A 21,168-nucleotide genomic window follows, 5' to 3' on the forward strand; every position below is an offset into this window, starting at 1 on the left:
ATTTTGGCTCGTAGGCCCAGATTTCCCATGATCCACTTCCCAATTTACATCAATATCAGTATTTCATTGGGAAGTCTGGGCCTGCTTTTGGCTGATGAGATAGTCAGTTAATTAGGGTTGTTGTTGTTGTTTGCCTTCAAGTCATTTCATACTTAGGGAAACTCTTAAGTCTGAAAGTTAGGGCAGAGCCTGAGTAAATGACCTTTGAGGGTTGCATCCGGCCTGTGGACTATAGTTTGGTGCTCCGGTCTATGGTATACAAGTCTGAACAACCGTAATATCATCTAGACTTCTGCATAGCTTTGTGTGTGCATACTATTTCAGTCCTGGTGCCTGATACTAAACCAATCATGTTATGAACATGCAATTACAGCACAAAAGTGTCATTAACCCTATACTGAAATTGGGAGAAAGAGCTGCAGCTATGTAGTGAATTCATGCCAGGTTAGAATGGGAGATCTATATCTCTGTTCAACATTTTTTTTTCACCACACTAACTACAGGCAGTCCCACAAGTCTCAAATATATGACTTACAAATGACTCATAGTTAAGAACAGGGGTGAGACAACAGGAAATGAGAGAAATCTGTCCCTAGAAAGGGAAATTCACTCCTGAAAGAGTTATCATGGGGAAAAGGGTCTCCACTGAAGCTTTCTCACAAATCCTTGTTTCCACAACAAGCCAATTTTTTCAAAATCCAATTATCACGGGGACAGAAAGTGAAGTGAAATCTTCTGAACAGGGGCAAAGAGAGCTAAACAAACACTACGGGGGTGTTAATGCTTCCCTGTGCTACCCAAAGCTCATATATATAAATAAAAATGTAATGTTCGTTTGTGGGATTAACAAAACTCAAAAACCACTTGACGAATTGACATCAAATTTGGACACAATACACCTATCAGGCCAACAAGTAACCATCACTCATAATAACACTGAAAAACACAGTCGAAGAGACTTAAAAAGCCAAAAAATATATTTAAAAAATTACAAAGCATGCACAAAAATTACAACGCATGCACAAAACGCACACACATATACACACACGCGCATATATACACATATATACACACACACACATATATATATACACACATACACACACACACCTACACACAAAGCACATATACACAGACTGGGCCACAGCAATGCGTAGCAGGGGATGGCTAGTATATATATATATAGAGAGAGAGAGAGCCTGGAGTTACACTTTTAAAAAGTTCCTATTTCACCTTACATAAAAATTCAAGAATAAACTTACAGAACCTATCATGTTTGTAACTTGGGGACTACCTGTATTCTGGATTTTCCGTTGTCCTCTGTAGAGTAGTCATTATTGGTTCAGAAGGGCTCTTTTTTGGTTTTATCATTTCATTCAAAAACTCTTTTCATCTGTTCCTTGCATTTGGCATTCAGAACACAGAACATAAAACTATTCATTCTTAGCCATCATGGTGAATAGACATTAAGAGATCTGCTCTACGTATCAACTCTTGCCAAACTCTTCTCCCCTATTATTTTTTCCTAATATCTCCCCCCTTCCCCAATATTTCCAAATAAAACTCCCTACCTGGGAGAAGAAGATAGGACCAGGAAATAGTATGTGCAAATTGCATAAAACGTGCTGATTGAAATAAAAGTATGAGTAAGTGCCCACTCAGAATAAATTAATTTTTAACAGCAAAATTTGGGATTTTCAATAAAACAGGACTTGTTTTTTGAGCACCACCACCTTTTCCCTTTCTGTCCTGTGGCAAATTTATTCTGCTTTCGGAGCAAACGGTGACATACTTAAGTGACTGAAGATCAGCATTTTATGAAAGGCACTTTTAGCATCAAGAGAACAAAAAATCTCTTTGTAGTAACGCGCACTCCTTGATAGATAATTTTGACAATCAAGACATGGGAAAAAGCTTTGGGGGAGAAAGTGATGGTATCTCTTTCCAGTTGTGAAACTGCCCAAAGAAAGAAAGTCAGGCACAGTGTGCATGTTTTTGTGTGTGTGCACAAGAGAGAAAGAGATATTGTCAGAAGCTTAAGTTGGCTCATGAGCTGTGTACATTATAATAAAACATGGAAATGAGGTAAGCGGAGATCAGCACTAAATGAAGCAAAATTCCCCATTTCTTTCATTATGTACTTTGAGAGGACTCTGGGAAGGCAAAGGCATTGGCATTCTGTTGTTTTCTTGCTCAAGATAATCCCCACTAAAGAATTAATGCTTGGAGCAGATGGCACCGTCTCATTTTCAGTGAAAAGAATCAAGCAAGAGAGTCCAAGCAATTATTTTTAATGGCCTGTGTGGCGTTCATCGTAATTTTGTGAGAAAACATTTCATCTTTTGTTTGTGGCCGGCTCTCTTGTTCACAGAGGACCTGCATTTTTCCCGTGTAGGTTGTCTACTGCGACTTCAAGGTGTTGAGGGGACCCAATTAATGGCTTGATAGCGCACAATCCATCCTGAGCACAATCCACTCCCATTGATTTAAGCAGATGGACTGGCTCTTTCCCACCAAAACCAACAGAATTTTTTTTAAAAAAGGTTTCAACTTCATTTGGATCTTAACCAGTCTGCGGAGATTAATGAAACCCTTTGTTGGGTTTCATCCTGTACAAGGAACACATTGCATTAAAGGTGGAACTTGCATGTTCAGGAAAACTGGCAGCAAGCCGTGTTTTGATTAAAGCTAGTGGTACAACTCCCGTTCATTTCAATTAATCTGGAGCACATTACAAAGTCCCAACTCTCAATGCAAAAAGGCATGCCAGCATCTATGCCTCTCTTCTAGATTTCCTTCCAAAAGTCACTAGACCAGTGGTGGTGAACCTTTGAGACATATGCCAGAAGAGGCATGCAACACCCTCTTTCCTGGCTTGTGGGCCATCACCCAACTCCCCGCTCGTCCGCACCCTGCTCATTCGGCCAACCCCCCCCCCCACCTGCTCACTTGCTTACCTGCCCCAAGTTTCTCTCACCACCCCTCGAGTGCACCCCCCCCCCCTAGTTTGGGCACCCAGTCTCTAAAAGGTTTGTCATCTCTGCACTAGACTATCGTCTTTGCTGTTATTTGGAAGCCCTTTCCAATACTAGAGTTATAACTAATGTTAACCCCAAAGAACCCTTGAAACAGGTTAATTTTTTTGTGGAAGCTGCTCTAGTTATTATAATGATGTAAGTGTTTGCATGTATGCCCATTCTCATGGACAACGAGTAAAACAAATTGAAAGTGGAAAATATGTCTTTCTCTGGTGAGAGAGGAGGTTGGTTTCTCTTTTATGTGGCCTTGACAGATATCTAATACATATCCTTAATAATAATAATAATAATAATAATAATAATAATAATACTTTATTTGTACCCCGCTACCATCTCCCGAGGGACTCGGTGCGGCTTACATGAGGCCGAGCCCATAACACAACAATAAACAATAACAGCAATAATACAAAAATAATACATAACTCATATGCAAAATAAGCAAATAACAATAACACGACGCATTTAAAAACCTATGGCTGGGCCAAATGTTATAATTAAAATATTAAAAAATAATGCTGGGCATAGATAGGTAACATGTTATTGGGATAAAGGTTTTGGAGAGGGAAGAAATGTGCAGACAATCTAAAGTCATTATTAAAGTGTGTTTAAGGACATCTTGCTGGGAGTTTCCTTATTCTGGAAAGGCACACTGAAACAGCCACGTTTTCAGGCTCCTCCTAAAGACTGCCAAAGTTGGAGCTTGCCTAATGTCCCTGGGAAGTGAGTTCCAGAGTCGAGGGGCCACCACCAATAAGGCCCTCTCCCTCGTCCCCACCAATTGCGCTTGCGATGGTGGTGGGAGCGTGAGCAGGGCGTCTCCAGATGATTGAAGAAATCATGTGAGTTCGTACACAGAGATGCGGTCACACAGGTAGGCGGGTCCCAAACTGTTTAGTAGGGCTGTCCAACCACGGAAAAATTTGTTTCTAAATTCGATTCGTTTTTAGGGGGTTTTTGCATTTCGTTTTTTAAAAAGTTTGATATTTACGAAATTTCGGAAATTCCGAAACAATTTTGAAACAATAACGAATCGATTCGTTAATGGCGGACGCAATTGCGCAATATGCCAAAAAACCCTCCAAATGGGACAGGGGGAACTTCTGAAGCTTCCCTCTCCCTCTGTTGTTGACTGTTTATTTATTTATTATTATTTATTTACCTTACTTATATACCGCTGTCCTCAGCCCGAAGGCGACTCACCGCGGTTCACAACAAATACGAACAGCAAAAATTCAGTGCTACAGTATAGAAACAGTTAACAACCTAACACATTACACAATTAATAAACTGTTACTACAATACCCATTCACTGTCGTCTCGTCATCAAAAACATGTTCCAGATTCGTCATCCATTGTTCCATTCCAGTGTTCATTAACCAATCATTGCACTAATTATTGGAACGCCTGCTCAAACAGCCAGGTCTTCACTTTGGTGTGCTAATTTATTTTTTTATCACTGATAAAACAAACAACGACTATAAAACAGACATACGGAAATAATAACGAAATAATAACGAAAAAATTACGAAACGAATTGGAAAAATTCGTTTCGTTTTTTAGTTGCTCCTGAATGGTTCAATATCGCTTCGTTATAAAAAAAAATAACGAATTAAAAACAAATTACGAAAATAACGAACGAAACCGCCCAGCCCTACTGTTTAGGGCTTTTTAGGTGAGCACCTGCACCTTGAATTGGGACCGGTAAATGAACGGCAGCCAATGGAGCTCCTTAAACAGGAGGGTTGACTGCTCCCTTTAAGGAGCTCCAGTTAGCAACCTGGCCGCCGCTCGTTGAACCAGTTGGAATTTCCAGGCCGTTTTCAAGGGATCTTCACCCAGGAAGAGATGAAATGGAAGGATGGAAGTAATACCTCCTTCTGGTGCCAGTTTTCCTCCTCCTTTTAAGGATTGAGAGAAGACTGAAACAGGGTCAATTGGCTTCTCATTGTGCTTTCTAAGCTTGAGGTTGGCTTCGTTTCCCATCACCTTCCATAGTGGAAAAAGCAGAAGAAGAGCAGAGCCACCTAACTTGTAGCCTCAAGGAATCTTTCTTGAGGCTTCTATGCAATCATTCTTCCTTTTCAGAGAGGGGCTTCACACATGGCTCGAAGAGAAGGCCACCTACTAGACATTTCTCACCCATGGTTTAGAGTATTGCTATTAAGTAATCCAGATGATATGCACTTATGCAGGCTTCCCAGATCATATTCCTTTGGAAGCTGACATGTGTGGAGTTCGTTTGCAAAGATACCAAATCCCAAAAAAATGAAAATGAGTTCTAGATCTCAGCACATTGTTGGCTAGGAGTAGAATATTATGTGCAGATCAAAACTATCAAAATGTTTCAAATCGCTTTGGTACAGAGCCTGGAAAATTGTATTGTATAGCAAAAGAATGAGTATCCTCAGCACATTTTTTCCGATTCCTGTAAAATTTGTTCAGATGGATTAGGTGCCTTTTGGAAACAAGTTTCACGTGTGTTTACTTATTGGTCTTCATAAGAAACTTCAATTTTCTTCTTCATTCTTAAGAGAAATATAAGAAAGCTTACTCAATGCTTCCATATGTTTTTTTTTTCCTTACAGAGTCCATGGGGTTCTCAGAGAACGGTCCACCGGAAAAAAGGTTTGCATGTGAATTTTGTGGCCGGACGTTTGCAGAGGGCTCCGAGTGGGAAAGGCATGTACTGAGGCATGGCATGTAAGTAGCCCTAAAAACTACTGACTACTAACACTTTCAGGAAAGTTCTTGCTCCTCATGTGTTTTGTGAAAGAAACAATATCAGAAGTGAACCCCTTCCACCAAATTATTGGTGGCTGCTCTATAAATTAGGTTCCACTGTGATTTTCTCAAATGTGTAGACTTAGTAATTTGTAGACTTGGTCTATGGAAGTTTGTGCTACCAACTTCATTCCCTCAATACTTTCCATAGTGACTTCGAAATGAGTTTGAATCTGTTAAGATTGGTGGAATTCCAATTCAATGACTTGCGATTTCTCAGATTAATATGACCTGCTTGATATCTTTGCATAGCCAAACCTTCATCTTGTGCTTTATTAGTTGGGAGTGGATTACACTTATGAATTTTGCCGGATTTGTAAGCCGCCTTGAATCCCCTCTGGGGTAGAGAAAGGTCGGGTAGAAATGAGGTAAATAAATAAAATGTGAATTGAATCCAGTTTGATTGGATTCTGGATTCATTTGGAGTATTCATAGTACTTTGATAGACTGGTCTTTTGAATCGCTTGACTATGTGGCTTGACATAGCCTCTTTTTTCTATTTTCTGTTTTTGATTTCTTATCCTTTTTGTATATAGTCATCCCACCACATTCACCAGAGTTGAGAACACATTTTTTCAAAAAACTGCAAATAATAGAATTGCTTTTTCAAAAAATTGGAGAGAACACCTCTTTATAATTATCTAGTTTCCGCCTTTATGGTCAATTTCTGCTGTATTGTACTGGAGGACCTAAAGTTGGCCTCTTCAACCATTGGCCCTCCAGGAGTTTTGGACTTCAACTCTCAGTATATCTGACCATTGAACAAGCTGGCTAGGGCTTCTGGGAGTTGGAGGCAGAAACACCTTGGGGGCCACAGGTTGAAGAGGTCCTTCCTAAAGATTTCTAGAGAGATATTGTATCTAGGAATTTCTAGGTCCGCCAGCATGACTATAATCAACTTTTGGCAATCCGTAGAGGACCTAAGAGATTTTAAAAGAGAACATTTTCATAAAATCCTTGACTACTCAAATCTGCAAAAAATCAAATCTATTCCTCCCACAAGTTTGATTTGAAAGATGTAGCAGAGTGAATGGTGGCCAACAAAAATATCTGAATGATCACTGACTCTTTGTTGGGTCTGCTGCAACAGCCAAATGTTCCTCACCTCTCTGGAATCTGTTAATAACTTTGTCTCTACCTAGTAGGGAAGTGTTTTTCAAATATGGTTTAGCATGTACTCACATGTCTGGTTTTTTTCCTATTTCCCCTCCTTTCTGGGTTCCCAGGGCTGTGAATGAAATCAATCAGGTGATTAGTGAAGACAGCCAGCTAAAAGAGAACCCAGAAGAGAATGTGAAGGTACCGTTGGCAGAAGAGATGGAAAGCAGCATGTCAATAGTGGTGGACTTTTCCCACAAGAATGAACCTGCCGTCTGTATTGTTGCTGCTGCTGATAAATCACTCCAAGAGAATACAGAGGCCAAAAGTGAATGAGCACCTGGTGTGATTTCAGACAACCTACTTGAACAGTGATGGATGGGATGGGGTGGGGAGGGGGACAAGGAAGAATCAAAGCTGCTTTTAGGACTGAATGATCTATTTTCAAAGCACTGGTACCTGTGTGTGTGCGTGCGTGTGTGTGTGCGTGTGTGTTTTTGCGTGTGTGTACATATATTAAATTTATTTAATTGAGGACAACAAAACGATGTGGCTCCATGACATCTCTGCAACTCTTCTGGATCTTGACAGTGGGACATTTCCGTTCAATTGGACTCGAGGAGCAAACTCGCCAATGCTCTTTGCGTTATACCGTTGTGCTTTGCCATGGACACTTTGGATCATTTCAAGGATGGAAGCGTCACGAGGATGGAAGAGTGCAGAGGACAATTTTCAGCGCACAACTTTGGGCGCTTTTTTTCTAATTTTAATATACATATGCTTTTCCAGACTGATTGACTGACTCGCTTTAGAAGAAGAAGAAAACAAAACAAAAAACTGCTTTTTGCTTAAAACAGTCACCTGTTTCCTAGTACCTCAGAATTAACCAAGGGAAATATTAAAAAAATACAAATCTCTGCATTTGTCAGTACTACCTGTTGTTGTTGTGGTTAAATGTAGAGACAAGACTGCTGAGCAAGATGGTGAATGGAAGAAAAACCACAAAGTTTTAAAACAAAAGGAAAACAAAATTGTGCTCAAAAATCCCTGTGGGGGTTTTATTTCTTAAATACTGTGATTTTTTAATTATTTTAGTAAAAAAAATACAAAAAAGAAAGAGAGAAAGAGAGAGAAAGAGAATTCCTAGATACCTGTCCGTGGCTTGTCATCTTTTATTCCAGGTAAGCTGTTTGTTAGCGTTCAGCTATGATTTTAGGGTGCGTGTGTGTTGTTGTGTTTTTTTTAAAAGACTCATGTGACTGACTATGTGCCGTTCTTGTTTTGCCCCATGTCTCCGTCTGCTCAGCCTAAGGGGTTACAAACACAGCACAATTAAGTTTCGGGTTGTTGGTTTGTTTGTTTTTTCACGTAAAGTATTGTTACTCCCCACCCTGGCCCTCTACCCACCCAGTAGATGATGCTGGGAAGGGGGATTAGTTTTTGTGAATATAATGGGGGTTTTTATTCTCTCCCCACCCCTGTTAGTTTCAAACATGTGAAAATAGCAAAGAAGTGACTTTTTAAAAAAGAAAAGAGAAAAAAAAGAAAGAGAAAACCCCCATTAATACTAAAGAACCAAACTTACAGCACAGCTATGCAGGTTGTGGGCCAAATGGCTCCTCGTAATCATTCTGTTGCTCGTCAGATTTCAACATCTCTCACTGGTTTTTATTTTCATTCTTACGAATGGTTGCCTTTTCTTCGTATGTGGTGCGTCTTGTTTTGGTGCGATGGGGAGAAAGGGAGGGAGCTGATGGCTCTGAAATTCCCGGCATTTCCGAAATTCTGAAAGCATAATTTTGAAAGCTTGAGGTGATCCGGTTCTGTACTATTTGGAGGTAGATGGTCTACTCTTTGTGAATTTCATGAACATGCTCCCGTTAGCTCTTCGCATGATGGGGAACAGCGAAGCATAAATAGGAATCTACTACATCCATGGGGATTTGAGACTGGTGTTCCTGATTTCATGCGAAGTGTCTTCGAACGTTTTGCATGACCATGAATCAGAAGGTCGGGACCCATGGGGGAAATGGTCTGATTGTGAACAAAGGGGTTTCTTTCCAAAAAGTAGAAAGTATTTGACTGAAACTTAGTTTAGAAATGCATGTGTCTCTTTGGGTTGTTCTTCATTTTCATTTCTTCTTTTTTGGTTTGGCGCCTTTTTTTAACTTGGAGGGTTGGGGTGGGAAGGGTGGGCACAAGAGGAAGCTGGTGAGAAGTCGAGAGCCAACAGAACTTCTCCTCAAATTGATGGCAAACGAAGATGGAGTGGAAAAGGAAACAAAAAAATGAAAAATAATACTGTTGCATTTGTGAAATAAGTGCTACTTGAAAAGCATGGTGTTTTGATTTTGAGGATTCATATTTTGTGGGGGGTAGGGACCTTTTTTATTTGGAGGGAGGGACAGTCATGTGGAAAACACATTGAAAGGACAAGTATAAATACACATTTTGTGTCTGAATGTTTTCTTTTAAATTGGCCTCGTTTCAAATGTATTTAAACAGTTCCATACCTGGATTGGGTGTTTGTAATGGTTACCAAAAATGAAAAAGATGAAAAAAAAGAGAAATAGATGACAAAAAATGAAATAAATGATTGTGACATGCTTTTATCACTACTTTATTTTTCAAATAACATGTAAATATTGTAATCCATTGGATTTGTTTTGTTTTGTTTTTTGCTAACCTGTTAATAAATATATGGGACCATTATCCTTTTTAACAAGTCTAGAATGTCATATTTTTTCTTGTGTTTCCCCTCCCACCCTCCCAAATGTATACCTTGATATATTGTGGACACACATTTTAGATGCATTATTATGATTCTGTTGGCTGTAATGATGACCTAGGATTGAGAATAACATTTTTTCATTTGTTTAATTTATACAGAGGACTTTTTCAGAGTTTGACAGAAGGAAATAAATAGCAAAATGATAACTCACTGGCTTCAGAACTCAGTATTTCCTAACTAAAATTAACTACTGCTCAGTGTTTGGTGGATGAGGAGTGGAAGTTCTGAATTGTTGCACTGATAATTTTTTTAAGGCAAAAGAAAATGAATAAAGAATTTTCAAAAGTGTGTGTGTGTATGGTTCTATCCCATTAAGAATTATTTTTAATTATTTTCTTGTGAGTCAAACAGAGTAATTTGGGGATGGATGGCTGTCAGTGTATTTGTCTGCTTTTTTAAAAAAAAACATAAGACAAGACAAGTTTTTACCTTGAATTGCAAGGCTAGCAGGAGAGGCAGAGAGAATTCCATACTGAAAAGGTTTATTTTGTATATTTATAAACATTTATGAGGGGTCCTCAAACTTTAAGACGAGGGCCAGTCCGTGGTCCCTCAGACTATTGGGAGGACAGAATATACAGTGTTCCCTCACTTATCGTGCGAGTTACATTCCAGGACCACCCGCGATAAGTGAAAATCCGTGAAGTAGGGACACTAGATAGATAGATAGAGTATTTACAATCCTGTTTAGTGTAAATGGTATTTTTTATGATTTATAATATTCTTTTAGTGTTTAGAATTAATATTTTTAATATATTTGTATACATTTTGTCATTTTAAAATCAGAAATGCCTTCCCCAACTTACCGAACAAGGGCAGTGGGTGCCCTCCCGTCAGCCATGCTGCTTGCAGGGGGCTTCCTCTTCCCAGAAGCCCCCTGCACGGTGAGAGGTTTCCCGCCGCTTGGCTGGCTGGCCAACCAGTGGCAGGCCCTACCCTGCCCCTGGATTGGCCAGGGCTGGCTTCCCCATCTCACCCCGGCAGCCTTTGTAGAGCTACTGGGGCCATGGAGCCCTGCGGAGGCCATGGAGGCCCAGGGCAGCCCTGCAAAGGCTGCTGGGGTGAGGTAGGGAAGCCGGCCCTGACATGCATGGGAGAAGAGAAGGCAGCCACGGAGGGCTCATTGTACGTAGTGGCCCACCAGTGCCAATAAATTCATATTTATTTAAAATCCACGAAACAGCAAGTCCGCATAATGTGAACCGCAAGGCGGCACGGGAACACTAGTTTGAAAAGAACTTGAACAAATTCCTATGCACACTGCACCTGTTTTGTTTGTAGTGCAATTTTTTAAAGAACAATACAATATTTTAAATGAACAGCAATTGTAAGCAACATAAACATGCCAGTATTTCAGTGGGAAGTGTGGGCCTTCTTTTGCCTGATGAGATAGTCAAGTTAATTAGGACTGTTGTTGTTGTGTGCCTTCAAGTTGGTTCATACTTATGGCAACTGTAAGTCTAAAGTTTAGGGCGGGGGTGGGTAAATGACAAAAGGTGAGAGCTCCGTTCATCCTGGCAGAACATAAAAGAAGCATTGACACTTTCAGCTCTGTCATGATGCTGTTTCTATCTTTTTTGAATTCTGGAGTAGGAAAATTGCAGCGATAGATATGACTGATGCGCTGGGATAGCATTGATCCTTTATCGTCTCCACAAGACAACCTCTGACTCATTAGTGGATAATTTCAAAATTCATGATTTTGTTCCCAAAACCTGTCCTCACTTATAACTGAGGTCTACTTATCTATGAATTTGTACGGTAGCTAACTTGTGGGAATCAGAATTTTTGCCCTTTTGTCTGGACTTTCTTTAGTGAAATAATTAGTTCAATAAATTTTTAGACTGAATCAATGTTTATTCCCAGATCATTTTCATTTGTCTATTGCTAAGTAGCTACAGATTTTTGAGAACTGAAAATAAGCAAGGTTTTTTGCAACACTTTCTGAGAACAACCTGAGTTTTGGGCAATCATCCTTAGAACTAGGTTCAATAGTAGGCAGACCATCATAGGCAAAATTCCAGCAGAGTGTACCAATTTAGCCCATTCAAATCCTCTGGAAAACAGGTTACTACTTTGATCTTTTGGCATCTATGTTCCATGTTCAAATCTTCATACAGTCCTCCCTTTCCAGCACAAACTACAGGTCTTTCTGTGGCTCATCTATTTGGTGTTCTTTCCTTGATTTCCCTGAGGTCACAAAGAGTCGGAAATGACAGAATGAATAAACAACAACATGCCATTGCTTGTTACCTTTGGGGAAACAATACAGGAAATAGAAAAATAAGGAGAGAAACAAGAGTAATGCAATGGCAGGGTAAGAGGCCAATAGGATTCAGCAGCCTTCTAGTGTTTAGACTACAACTCTGATCATATGTGGGCATTGCCCATGCTATCTGGGTCTGAGGAGAACTAGGTATCTAACCTGGAAAACTACATGTTCCCCACCTCTAGTTAAATTGTAGAGAAAGTGGAGGGATTGAAGTAAAAGTGGCATAAGAGAACAGTGGGAGATTTAACACCATTTCCAATGGGGAAGATACATCTGGTATAATCGGGAATCTTTGTGGCAGGTTTCAGAAATGGAAGCTTCTTCAGAAAAGCTAAAGATGAATTGTAATCAGAAACTTCTATCTAAAGATAAAAAAATTCCAGGTATCGCTTCTCCACTTCTATACCACATCTCCCCTCATTTAACAATTCCCTGCTCCTCTTTGCAGTCTTTCCACACTACATCTGTGCCTGCCAGCCTGGACGTATGCTACTAAATTCAGATCCAACCAACCGTCGTCAGAAATTTGTATGCCTTCTGTCTCGCCTCTCCAGTTTCCTTTCGCTATCAACTCATCCCTCTCTAAATAACTCACAGCAGTTTAGAGCCAATAAATAAAACCTTAGTATAAAAAGACACAAGCCATTGGAAAAGGATGTCTCATCTATCTCCCAAATGGGTGGAAAAGTAACAAAAGGTTTTGGACTGACACCAGCAGCATGTACAGTTTAAGGTTGTGTTACATGAGGCAGCTGGAATACAGGAGATGGTCCACCTTGTGTCCCTTTCTACAGAGGAAAAAAAGACATCTAAAGCTTGGAGCTGGGGGATTTTGAAATACAGTAAGATTCCCTCATAAACATGTATATGGGTTCTGCAGTTTGATCTTTCCTGCATACAGAGGAAAATGGTCTCTAGGAATTTGCTAAATCTTCCAGATGATTCTATGGTATGCTTGACCCATAAGTTGCCACAGAGTTGTACTGGAAGATCTAGAAAATTCCAGATCATCCCTGTGGTATGCTGTTACCAGAAATCAGAGTAATTTAATGATGATCAGTAATAGCCATGGTATCAAGTAACTGCAGTCTGACCAGAAACATTATTTGTATGGCCTTGTTGTTCTGTTTCTTATTGTGATATGGCCCAAGGGCTAATCAATAAAATTACTAAAATTACTATTACATTATTTGTATGTTACTTTTCCTCCAAAGAGTCCCATGAGAAACAGATGAGAGTGAGTGGCCCACAAGGTCAACAGGAGACAAGTTCCTCCTGTACCTTGTTTTGAGGGAAGGATCCACCAGTTTATGAAAAGGGAGTGAAATTCCATCAACAATCCAATTTGGGTGGTGTGTGACCAGGAAGTGGAAACTGGCCCCTAGATCAATACATATTGTTAATTAGTTGAACAAAGTTGTTGCACGGAGAATTGAAATGATGTAAGTGAAGAAAGAGGACAAGGAGAAGAAGGCTGAAAAGCATGTGGTTATTCGAAAATAGTTGCTTCACAAACCTCACAACCTCACAACCTCTGAGGATGCTTGCCACAGATGCAGGCGAAATGTCAGGAGAGAATGCTTCTAGAACATGGTCATACAACCCGAAAAACCTACAACAACCCATAGTTGCTTCTTCATTAGATGTGCACTTCCAAACTTTCCAGACTCTGAAAAGTTAGATACATCACTTATTCTTGAGAGATCATCTCCGCTATTATGTGCTCAAAGCGTAAGGAACAAACCATAATTATAAATAGCCAGAACTCTGTGTACAAGTGGCTAATTTGTTCTTGGAGAAAAGAGGTGTTGATTTCAATTGCTCATTTAAACAATATTTTGCAAGATAAGCCCATATGATTCTCTCAATTAAATAATCATACAGCAGCCATGGCAAATACAGTTCTGATGAAAACGTTAAAATGTGCTAGTGGGTGAGGGGTTTGGAGTATGAAGGTACTAATAACAAATGAGTTATTCTCCATCCTGCTAGAATTTCATGATGACCCATCAATTGTGTCCTTTTCTCCTCGCTCCCAGACAGTAAGGAAAACTATCCAAAAGAAAGCCTTTACTACTGCATCATTAGCTAATAGCTACAGCTAGTTTAGATCCATTAATCCCCAGGGAGCCCATATCTGTGGTTTCTATAGAATAGAGTCATTGCTATCAAGCAGAACATTCGGTTGTTTGATGCAGATGGGACAAAGTAGATAAAAGATTAGACATCACATGTGTAGGATTGAGTCATGTTCACCTTTCAAGGCAAGTCAACCGTTAAAGTAATGGCCTACGAACCAGCATCATTCAAGAATCAGCATTGTTGGGCACCTGCTGATGATCCATGTACCCTAAAATGCCATTTTCTCCATTCTATTGGTGCATGTTCAGTTTCTGTCTCCAAGTGACTAAAGGAGTAACAAGCAAAAAGGAAGGAAGAAGAGTTTTTCAACTTCAGCAGACAACTTCCCTGTCTGCACACTGCCGGCATGTTGCTGGGACAGAATCCACTGCAGCCCATCAGATGATGCAGAGCTACTTCCCTCAGCCATGCAGTCAGCGTGCCAGTAATGTGCTGATAGGGAGCCCTGTGGAGTTGGATGACTACTCGTTTCCTAATTGAAGAAGCAAGGGACAGCACGGTAGGAAGCTGGGGACAGCACATAAACATTGTGGAATGGCAGCCCATAACCCACAACAGTAAGGGGATGGAACTGGGTGCTGCCCCATGATTTACCCCACTGTCTCCAGGCTTCTGGACCTCCATGCGATGAGGTCTTTTAACTTCTTTACCCTCTTTTAGGCACTGATATTGAGAAGGCAAGTGATGGTGGTATATGGAAGGGGGGGGGGGTCCTCAGAAAATGGACCTACTGAGAGCATTGTTCCAGGGAACCATGCAGACTCAATTGTAGATAACATTGAAAGAATACCTAGTGACACTCCAAAAATGAGGAATTGTATGTCCATTGCCCTGCTCTGGGGGTTGAATATCTCAGAGCCTGTTTTTTTTTTTCTTCAGTTGTCAGGGTGAGGAAAAGCCATCTCAGGGTAAAAGAGCCACCTTCTACAGTGGGTGTGATGTCTTTATTTGTTAGAACTGGTGGTTACTTTTGTTTGAATTTGAATCACATACTCCGAGCTAGTGTAGTTGATGCTTAATGATTTAACTAAGATGGCACCTTCTAACATATGGAGTTGGCCCAATGATTCAGTTTTTGGTCCTAAAATTCAGCCCCTGGACAGTCCTGTCAATCCAACCCCAATGAGTGCTTGGAAGATGAGTAACTTGCTCCAAAAGAGATGCTCACCCTATGGTCCATACTGGAGATATTTCAGAGAGAATCAGAAGGTTGATCAACCAGGTGGTGTAGCTCATCAGACAATAGAGTGCAAATGAAGGAGTGATTCCTCAAAGCAAGGGAGAGCTGCCCTAGCAGACCTGGGGAAGCATCATGATGAGGGGAGGGAGGGAGAGCAACCAAGGAGTAGGGAAAACATGGTTGGAGCTGTGGCAGAGACACAGTTGTGGTGCATAAAGATAAATGCAGAGTAGAGCAAAGGGTGTGCCCTGGTACCACAAGTGGAAGAAATAGAAGATAAAATACAGAACTCCCTTCCCCTGGAGTGTCTATGCACATTGCAGGAACAAACCTTGAGAACTGTAGCAAGCAGCTGCTCTGAACAGTTGAGTGAGTGGAAAACTTCCACACAACTCTTTCCTCTTCTCTTGAGTTAAATTCACCAAAACACAAGAAGTATAATCCACTCGGAGATGTCCATGAGAATCAGAGACTCGGGGCCAGGCCCTTAGATCTGACAGCATTATTTTCAATGGTGCCCAGAAACAGAGTTCTATTGGAGGAAAGGTGGGATGTAGCTAATATTCCTGCTGCCTCATCTTGGAGAAGTAGGGACTTTATTAATACTTTTTCACCTGCCCTCTCCTTTTCCTTGGTTCTGCAGCCACCTTTGCTGATGTCAGGGACTGGAAGGGAATATACCCAAGCTTTGTTTTAATAGCTGTACCCTATCAATATTTATTGGCTTCATTTCAATTACTATTACTTACTAGCCATCCCCTGCCACACGCTGCTGTGGCCCAGTCTGTGTATATGTGTTTTGTGTGTGTATATGTGCGTATATATTTGTGTATATGTGTATTTGCATATATATATGTGGTTTTGTGCATGCGTTGTAATGTAATTTTTGTTTTTTGGCTTTTAAAGTCTCATCTGCTGTGATTTTCAATGTTTTATGAGTGATGGTCACTTGTTGGCCTGATAGGTGTATTGTGTCCAAATTTGGTGTCAATTTGTCCAGTGGTTTTTGAGTTATGTTAATCCCACAAACTAACATTACATTTTTATTTATATAGATTCAACAGGTGGTGGTTCAGTCGTAACAAAGTTCCACACCAGTCTCACTCCACAAATAACCCTTTTCAGCCACATGCTGACCAAGAAAGATGCACCTATGTCCATTCTCAGCCTCTCCCACTCATCTGCTCTGCCAGTCTGAGTAAGTTGGCCTCTCCTTTGGCTCTCTAACAGATGGGAAAGACGACAGAACTGAAGACGGAGCTATGGCTGTATTTTCCTTGGCAGCTGCCAGGCTGCTAAAAAGGTTGACTGGTTTTCCAGGTTATGACCTGGCAGCCCTGTTAACAATTAATTTAATGCTTCCTCTCTGGAGTGTAACTTCGGGCTTCTTTCATTTTCTCTTGTAACTGATATTGTGTGACTTAATTACCACTACAAAGTATTTGGATTAGAGGGAAATTTCTAATATACAGATATGTCCCTCCACATTTGTAGATCAAGCGTTTTGAATTTGATTATTTGTGGACTATTGAATTTGCTTTTACTGCTGTTCTATGTGTGAACCAAAAAAAATCTCTCTAGGCATTTGTATGTTCTCCAGCATGATTCTATGGTCAGCTTCTAATAAGAGCTGACCATAGAATCTTGCTGGAGGGCCTACAGATGCCTAGAGAGAAAACTACTGTGCACATTTGGAGGTCTTCTAGCATGATTCTATGGTTGGTTTTTGCCAGAGGATGACTATAGAATTGCACTGGATGATCCACGAATACTGACAGAGGGGTTTTTCTCATGTTAAAAAATTGTTTGCAATTTTTATTTATATTACTATTATTTTACTGACACCAAAACGCAGTATGTCACAGCAAATGAGATCTATATGCTGGATTTCATATCACAAAATCACAAGTCAAACACTTCCCAAGTGTCTAGGACTGTGTGATGTATTTTCGAATGATGTGTGCAGTTCCAAGTAAGGTGGCCTTTTGCAGTTGAAGTTGACAGATCCTGATTTTGTCAATGTTTATTGTTTCCAAATGCCGGCTGAGATCTTTTGGCACAGCACCCAGGGTCCAACGACCACTGGGACCACCTGTACTGGTTTATGCCAGAGCCTTTGCAGTTTGATTTTGAGGTCCTGATAACAGCTGAGTTTTCCTGTTGTTTTTCCTCAATGCGACTGTCACCTAGTTTATTATTATTATTATTATTATTATTATTATTATTATTATTACTTTTGTGGTGACTCTGTACCTCTTACTCTTGCAAATATTGAGGGACTACTGTACAATGTGGGTTGTTTGTTTGTTGTTGTTGTTGTTGTGTTTTCAAATCCCTAATTTTATCAAGAAGTGAAGAAAGACGAATAAAGACAATACAAAGAAAGCAGATATTTACAATACATAACATTAAAATTATTACATTTCACAAAACTAAATCTAAAACACCCACACTAGGCTAGCCTTTGGCTAAATTAATATACACCTACTAAACAAAAAACTACTGAAAATATGTTATGAACCTCAAACTCATTATCTGTTTGTTTTACCCCTTAGTCTACTCCCTTTAGATAATATTATATAACCACACTTCTGCTTTTAAAAACATCTCTCTAATTCATGAATCCAATAGTTGATATTTGCCCCCATCATTTATAGTCATGTTTTTCTATCTTTGTGGGAACCCTGCACCTCTAAGGACTGCATCAGATGACTTAAATTGCCCACATTATGATGATCCTAGTATACTTGTGCCATGGAACCCGCTGGCTACCACCCCACAACGTCAAACTACTTCCAGCAGAGCTCTGTGGTGCAAGTAGACTAGGAATGTCATACACCGCTATAACATCAACCTGGGAGACTTCCTGGGCTGCATGACCAACAACAGGGGGAAGCAGGTGATGGGTGCTTCCTCCTATAGGATGGGGTAAAGGAGAAGCTGGGCGATGCAGGGCATGGGGCAATGGGTTCCACATGCCAGATTCGCCACAATATGTGGCAAATCCCAAAGGTAATGTGATGAGATCGCAAATTCTGCAAATATGGAGGGACTACTGTACAATTGGTTGATCCAGGCAAAACTGTGGGTTGCTTGGTCTAACTTGAAAACCAACATACAGCAATGGCATCTTTAGTGTGTCACAGCAAGCCTAGCATCTGGACTAGAATTATAAGGTTGAAATCTTCTCAAGGACATGTTACTGGTTATATTGTTCTTGTTCTGGCCCAGCATACCTGTCCGAACGTATCTCCTTCTATCTCCCACCTTGGAGTTTAAGATCTTCTGGGGAGGCCCTGCTCTCAGCCCTGCCTCTGTCGCAAATGCGCCTGGTGGGGACAAGGGACAGGGCCTTCTCGGTGATGACCCCCCGCCTGTGGAATTCACTCCCTGGTAAAATTAGATTATCAACGTCCCTCCTTTCCTTTAGAAAGAAGTTAAAAGCATGGATGTGGGGCCAGGCCTTCGGGTAATCTTGCTGACAATGACAGTGACAATGATGACAATCGCTATGGAAATGGGCTATGGATATGCTTGATGGAGTCTCTAATTACAGAATTCGGCTCAGATAAGGCCACCAAGCTGTTATTGAAACAGAAACAGATTTTAATTAATTAATGTGATTTAATGTTTTAAATGTATGTAATTATTTGATTTTATTATGTATTTTATTATGTGTACATTGGAGGCATCAAATTGTTGCCAACTGGAAGCCCCCTGAGTCCTGTCCCCCCCGGGGTTGAGAAGGGCGGGGTACAAATATCTGAAATAAATAAATAAATACTGTATGAACACAAAGAAAAGGATCGTGTTTTTACTATGCTGCTATAAGGTAATTGAATAACAATTCAAATGTGGGGAATGGGAGATGGGGGGGAACACACAAATCATATTTTCCCACTCACCCCCTCCATTTAGCCAAATAGTGTATCTCCTTATAAACCTTGGAAACAGTGACTGTGTGGCACAAGAGATAGTGCAGCCAGGTTGTTTCTCTCCTTCGTCTTGCCCATAAATTGAGAACTGCTGGTTATGCATATCTAGATCAATGGCCTAGGACTCTTCCCAGCATGCCTCTGATGTTTTGTTAATGGAATTCCCACTCAACTCGCTTCATCAAAAAACATATTGTAATGACATTGAGGAGGTTCGATTAGTCTGAATAACAGCACACAAGTTTGTAGTTATGAAAAAGACCTTTGAAATTGATCAAACTGGTTGGTCAAGTTTAGCCTCACCATGTATACATATTCAACAGATGTGCTAAAAATTCCCCTTGGGGGGGAGATTTTTTTTAAAATGGACTGGATTGTTAATGCTCCCTTCTAGGACTGGGTTTAAAGAGGAGGGAATTTTGCTCTCTCCAGGAAATCCTATGCCACTGTGATTTCCCGACAGAATTGGTTGGGGAGAAGAAAGCTGCTAGAATATTAGTTGTGTGAAAGAATCCGTATGTGTAATAGGCAGTCTGATATTTCTCCCCACAAAGCTAGGCAAAAGCAAATGTTTGTTGTCAAATACTATTTGTTGTTTAGTAGTTTGACCTTTGTGGTTTAGAATTTAAAGTCATGTTTGTCTGGAATATTAGTATGCCAAGGGTTCTTTTAATACAGTGGTTCTCAACCTGTGGGTCCCCAGGTGTTTTGGCCTACAACTCTCAGAAATCCCAGCCAGTTTACCAGGATTTCTGGGAGTTGAAGGCCAAAACATCTGGGGGCCTACAGGTTGAAAACCACTGTTCTAGTAGATTAAAGACTAACCGTGAGAATGAACTTGGTTATATAGCATTCATACATCTAGGGTGCGTCTTCATTGTCTAATGCTGCAATTTTGACATCACTTTAACTGCCATGGAATTATGAAAGCTGTAGTTTAGTGAGGCACCAGTACTCTTTGGCCAGACACCATAAAGACCTCCGAAACCTATAACTCCCATTGTTCTATAGCATTGAGCCATGACAGTTAAAATAGTGTCAAACTGCATTAATTCTACACTGTGGGTGCACTCTATGTCTATTCCTTGAATGCAACTTGTGACACATTAGCATATGAAATAGACATAAATGCTCTGTTCGTTTTGAGTGACATTATAACTCAAAATCCTGTGGATGAGTTGCTGCCAAATTTGGCCACAAGACACCTACAAACCCAAGGAGGGGCCATCACTCAAAAATTGATTTTTGTCATTTGGGAGTTGTAGTTCCTGGGATTTATAGTTCACCTACAATCAAAGAGCATTCTGAACTCCACCAGTGATGGAATTGAACCAAACTTGGCACACAGGACTCCCATGATTAACAGAAAACACTAGGAGGTTTGGTGGGCATTGACCTTGAGTTTTGGAGTTGTTGTTCACCTACATCCAGAAAGCACTGTGGACTCAAACAATCAAGGATTTAGACCAAACTTGGTATGAATACTCCATATGCCCAAATATGAACACTGATGGAGTTTGTGGGAAATAGACCTTGACATTTGGGAGTTGTAGTTACTGGGATTTATACTTCAGCTACAATCAGAGCATTCTGAACTCCCCCAACGATAGAATTGGGCCAAACTTCCCACACAGAACTCCCATGACCAACAGAAAATACTGTGTTTTCTGATGGTCTTCTGACACCCCATCATGACCCTCCAGTTGAGAAATGCTGCCTTAAGGCCATCCAGTCAAACTCCCTTCACCAGGGCAAGAAAACATAATCAAAACCCTCCTGACAAAGAGCCATCCAGCCATAGATATAGATAGATATATATGATTCACACACACACACATGTACATGTATATGACACAGTATCATAGATCTGAAAGAGACCCCTAAAGAAGGACAATTATATGTTGCATCTTCCAGAGTAGACAACCCAGACA

The 21,168-nt window shown here is 40.4% G+C and overlaps 1 protein-coding gene across 8 annotated transcripts in view; it reads left to right on the plus strand.

The window, feature by feature from the left end:
* The window catches only part of ZNF462 (zinc finger protein 462), a 172,675-nt gene extending 162,679 nt beyond the window's left edge, over positions 1-9,996 (plus strand). For all 8 annotated transcript variants that reach the window (XM_060762553.2, XM_060762551.2, XM_060762555.2 and 5 more), the window contains 2 exons: positions 5,624-5,738; positions 7,046-9,996. In XM_060762553.2, coding sequence (XP_060618536.2) covers positions 5,624-5,738; positions 7,046-7,253 — 323 coding nt within the window. In that variant the 3' untranslated portion in view covers positions 7,254-9,996. The remainder of the gene's footprint in view (positions 1-5,623; positions 5,739-7,045) is intronic.
* The last annotated feature ends 11,172 nt before the right edge of the window (positions 9,997-21,168 follow it).

The sequence above is a fragment of the Anolis sagrei genome, chromosome 2 (assembly GCF_037176765.1).
Source record: "Anolis sagrei isolate rAnoSag1 chromosome 2, rAnoSag1.mat, whole genome shotgun sequence".
NCBI lineage: Eukaryota > Metazoa > Chordata > Lepidosauria > Squamata > Dactyloidae > Anolis > Anolis sagrei.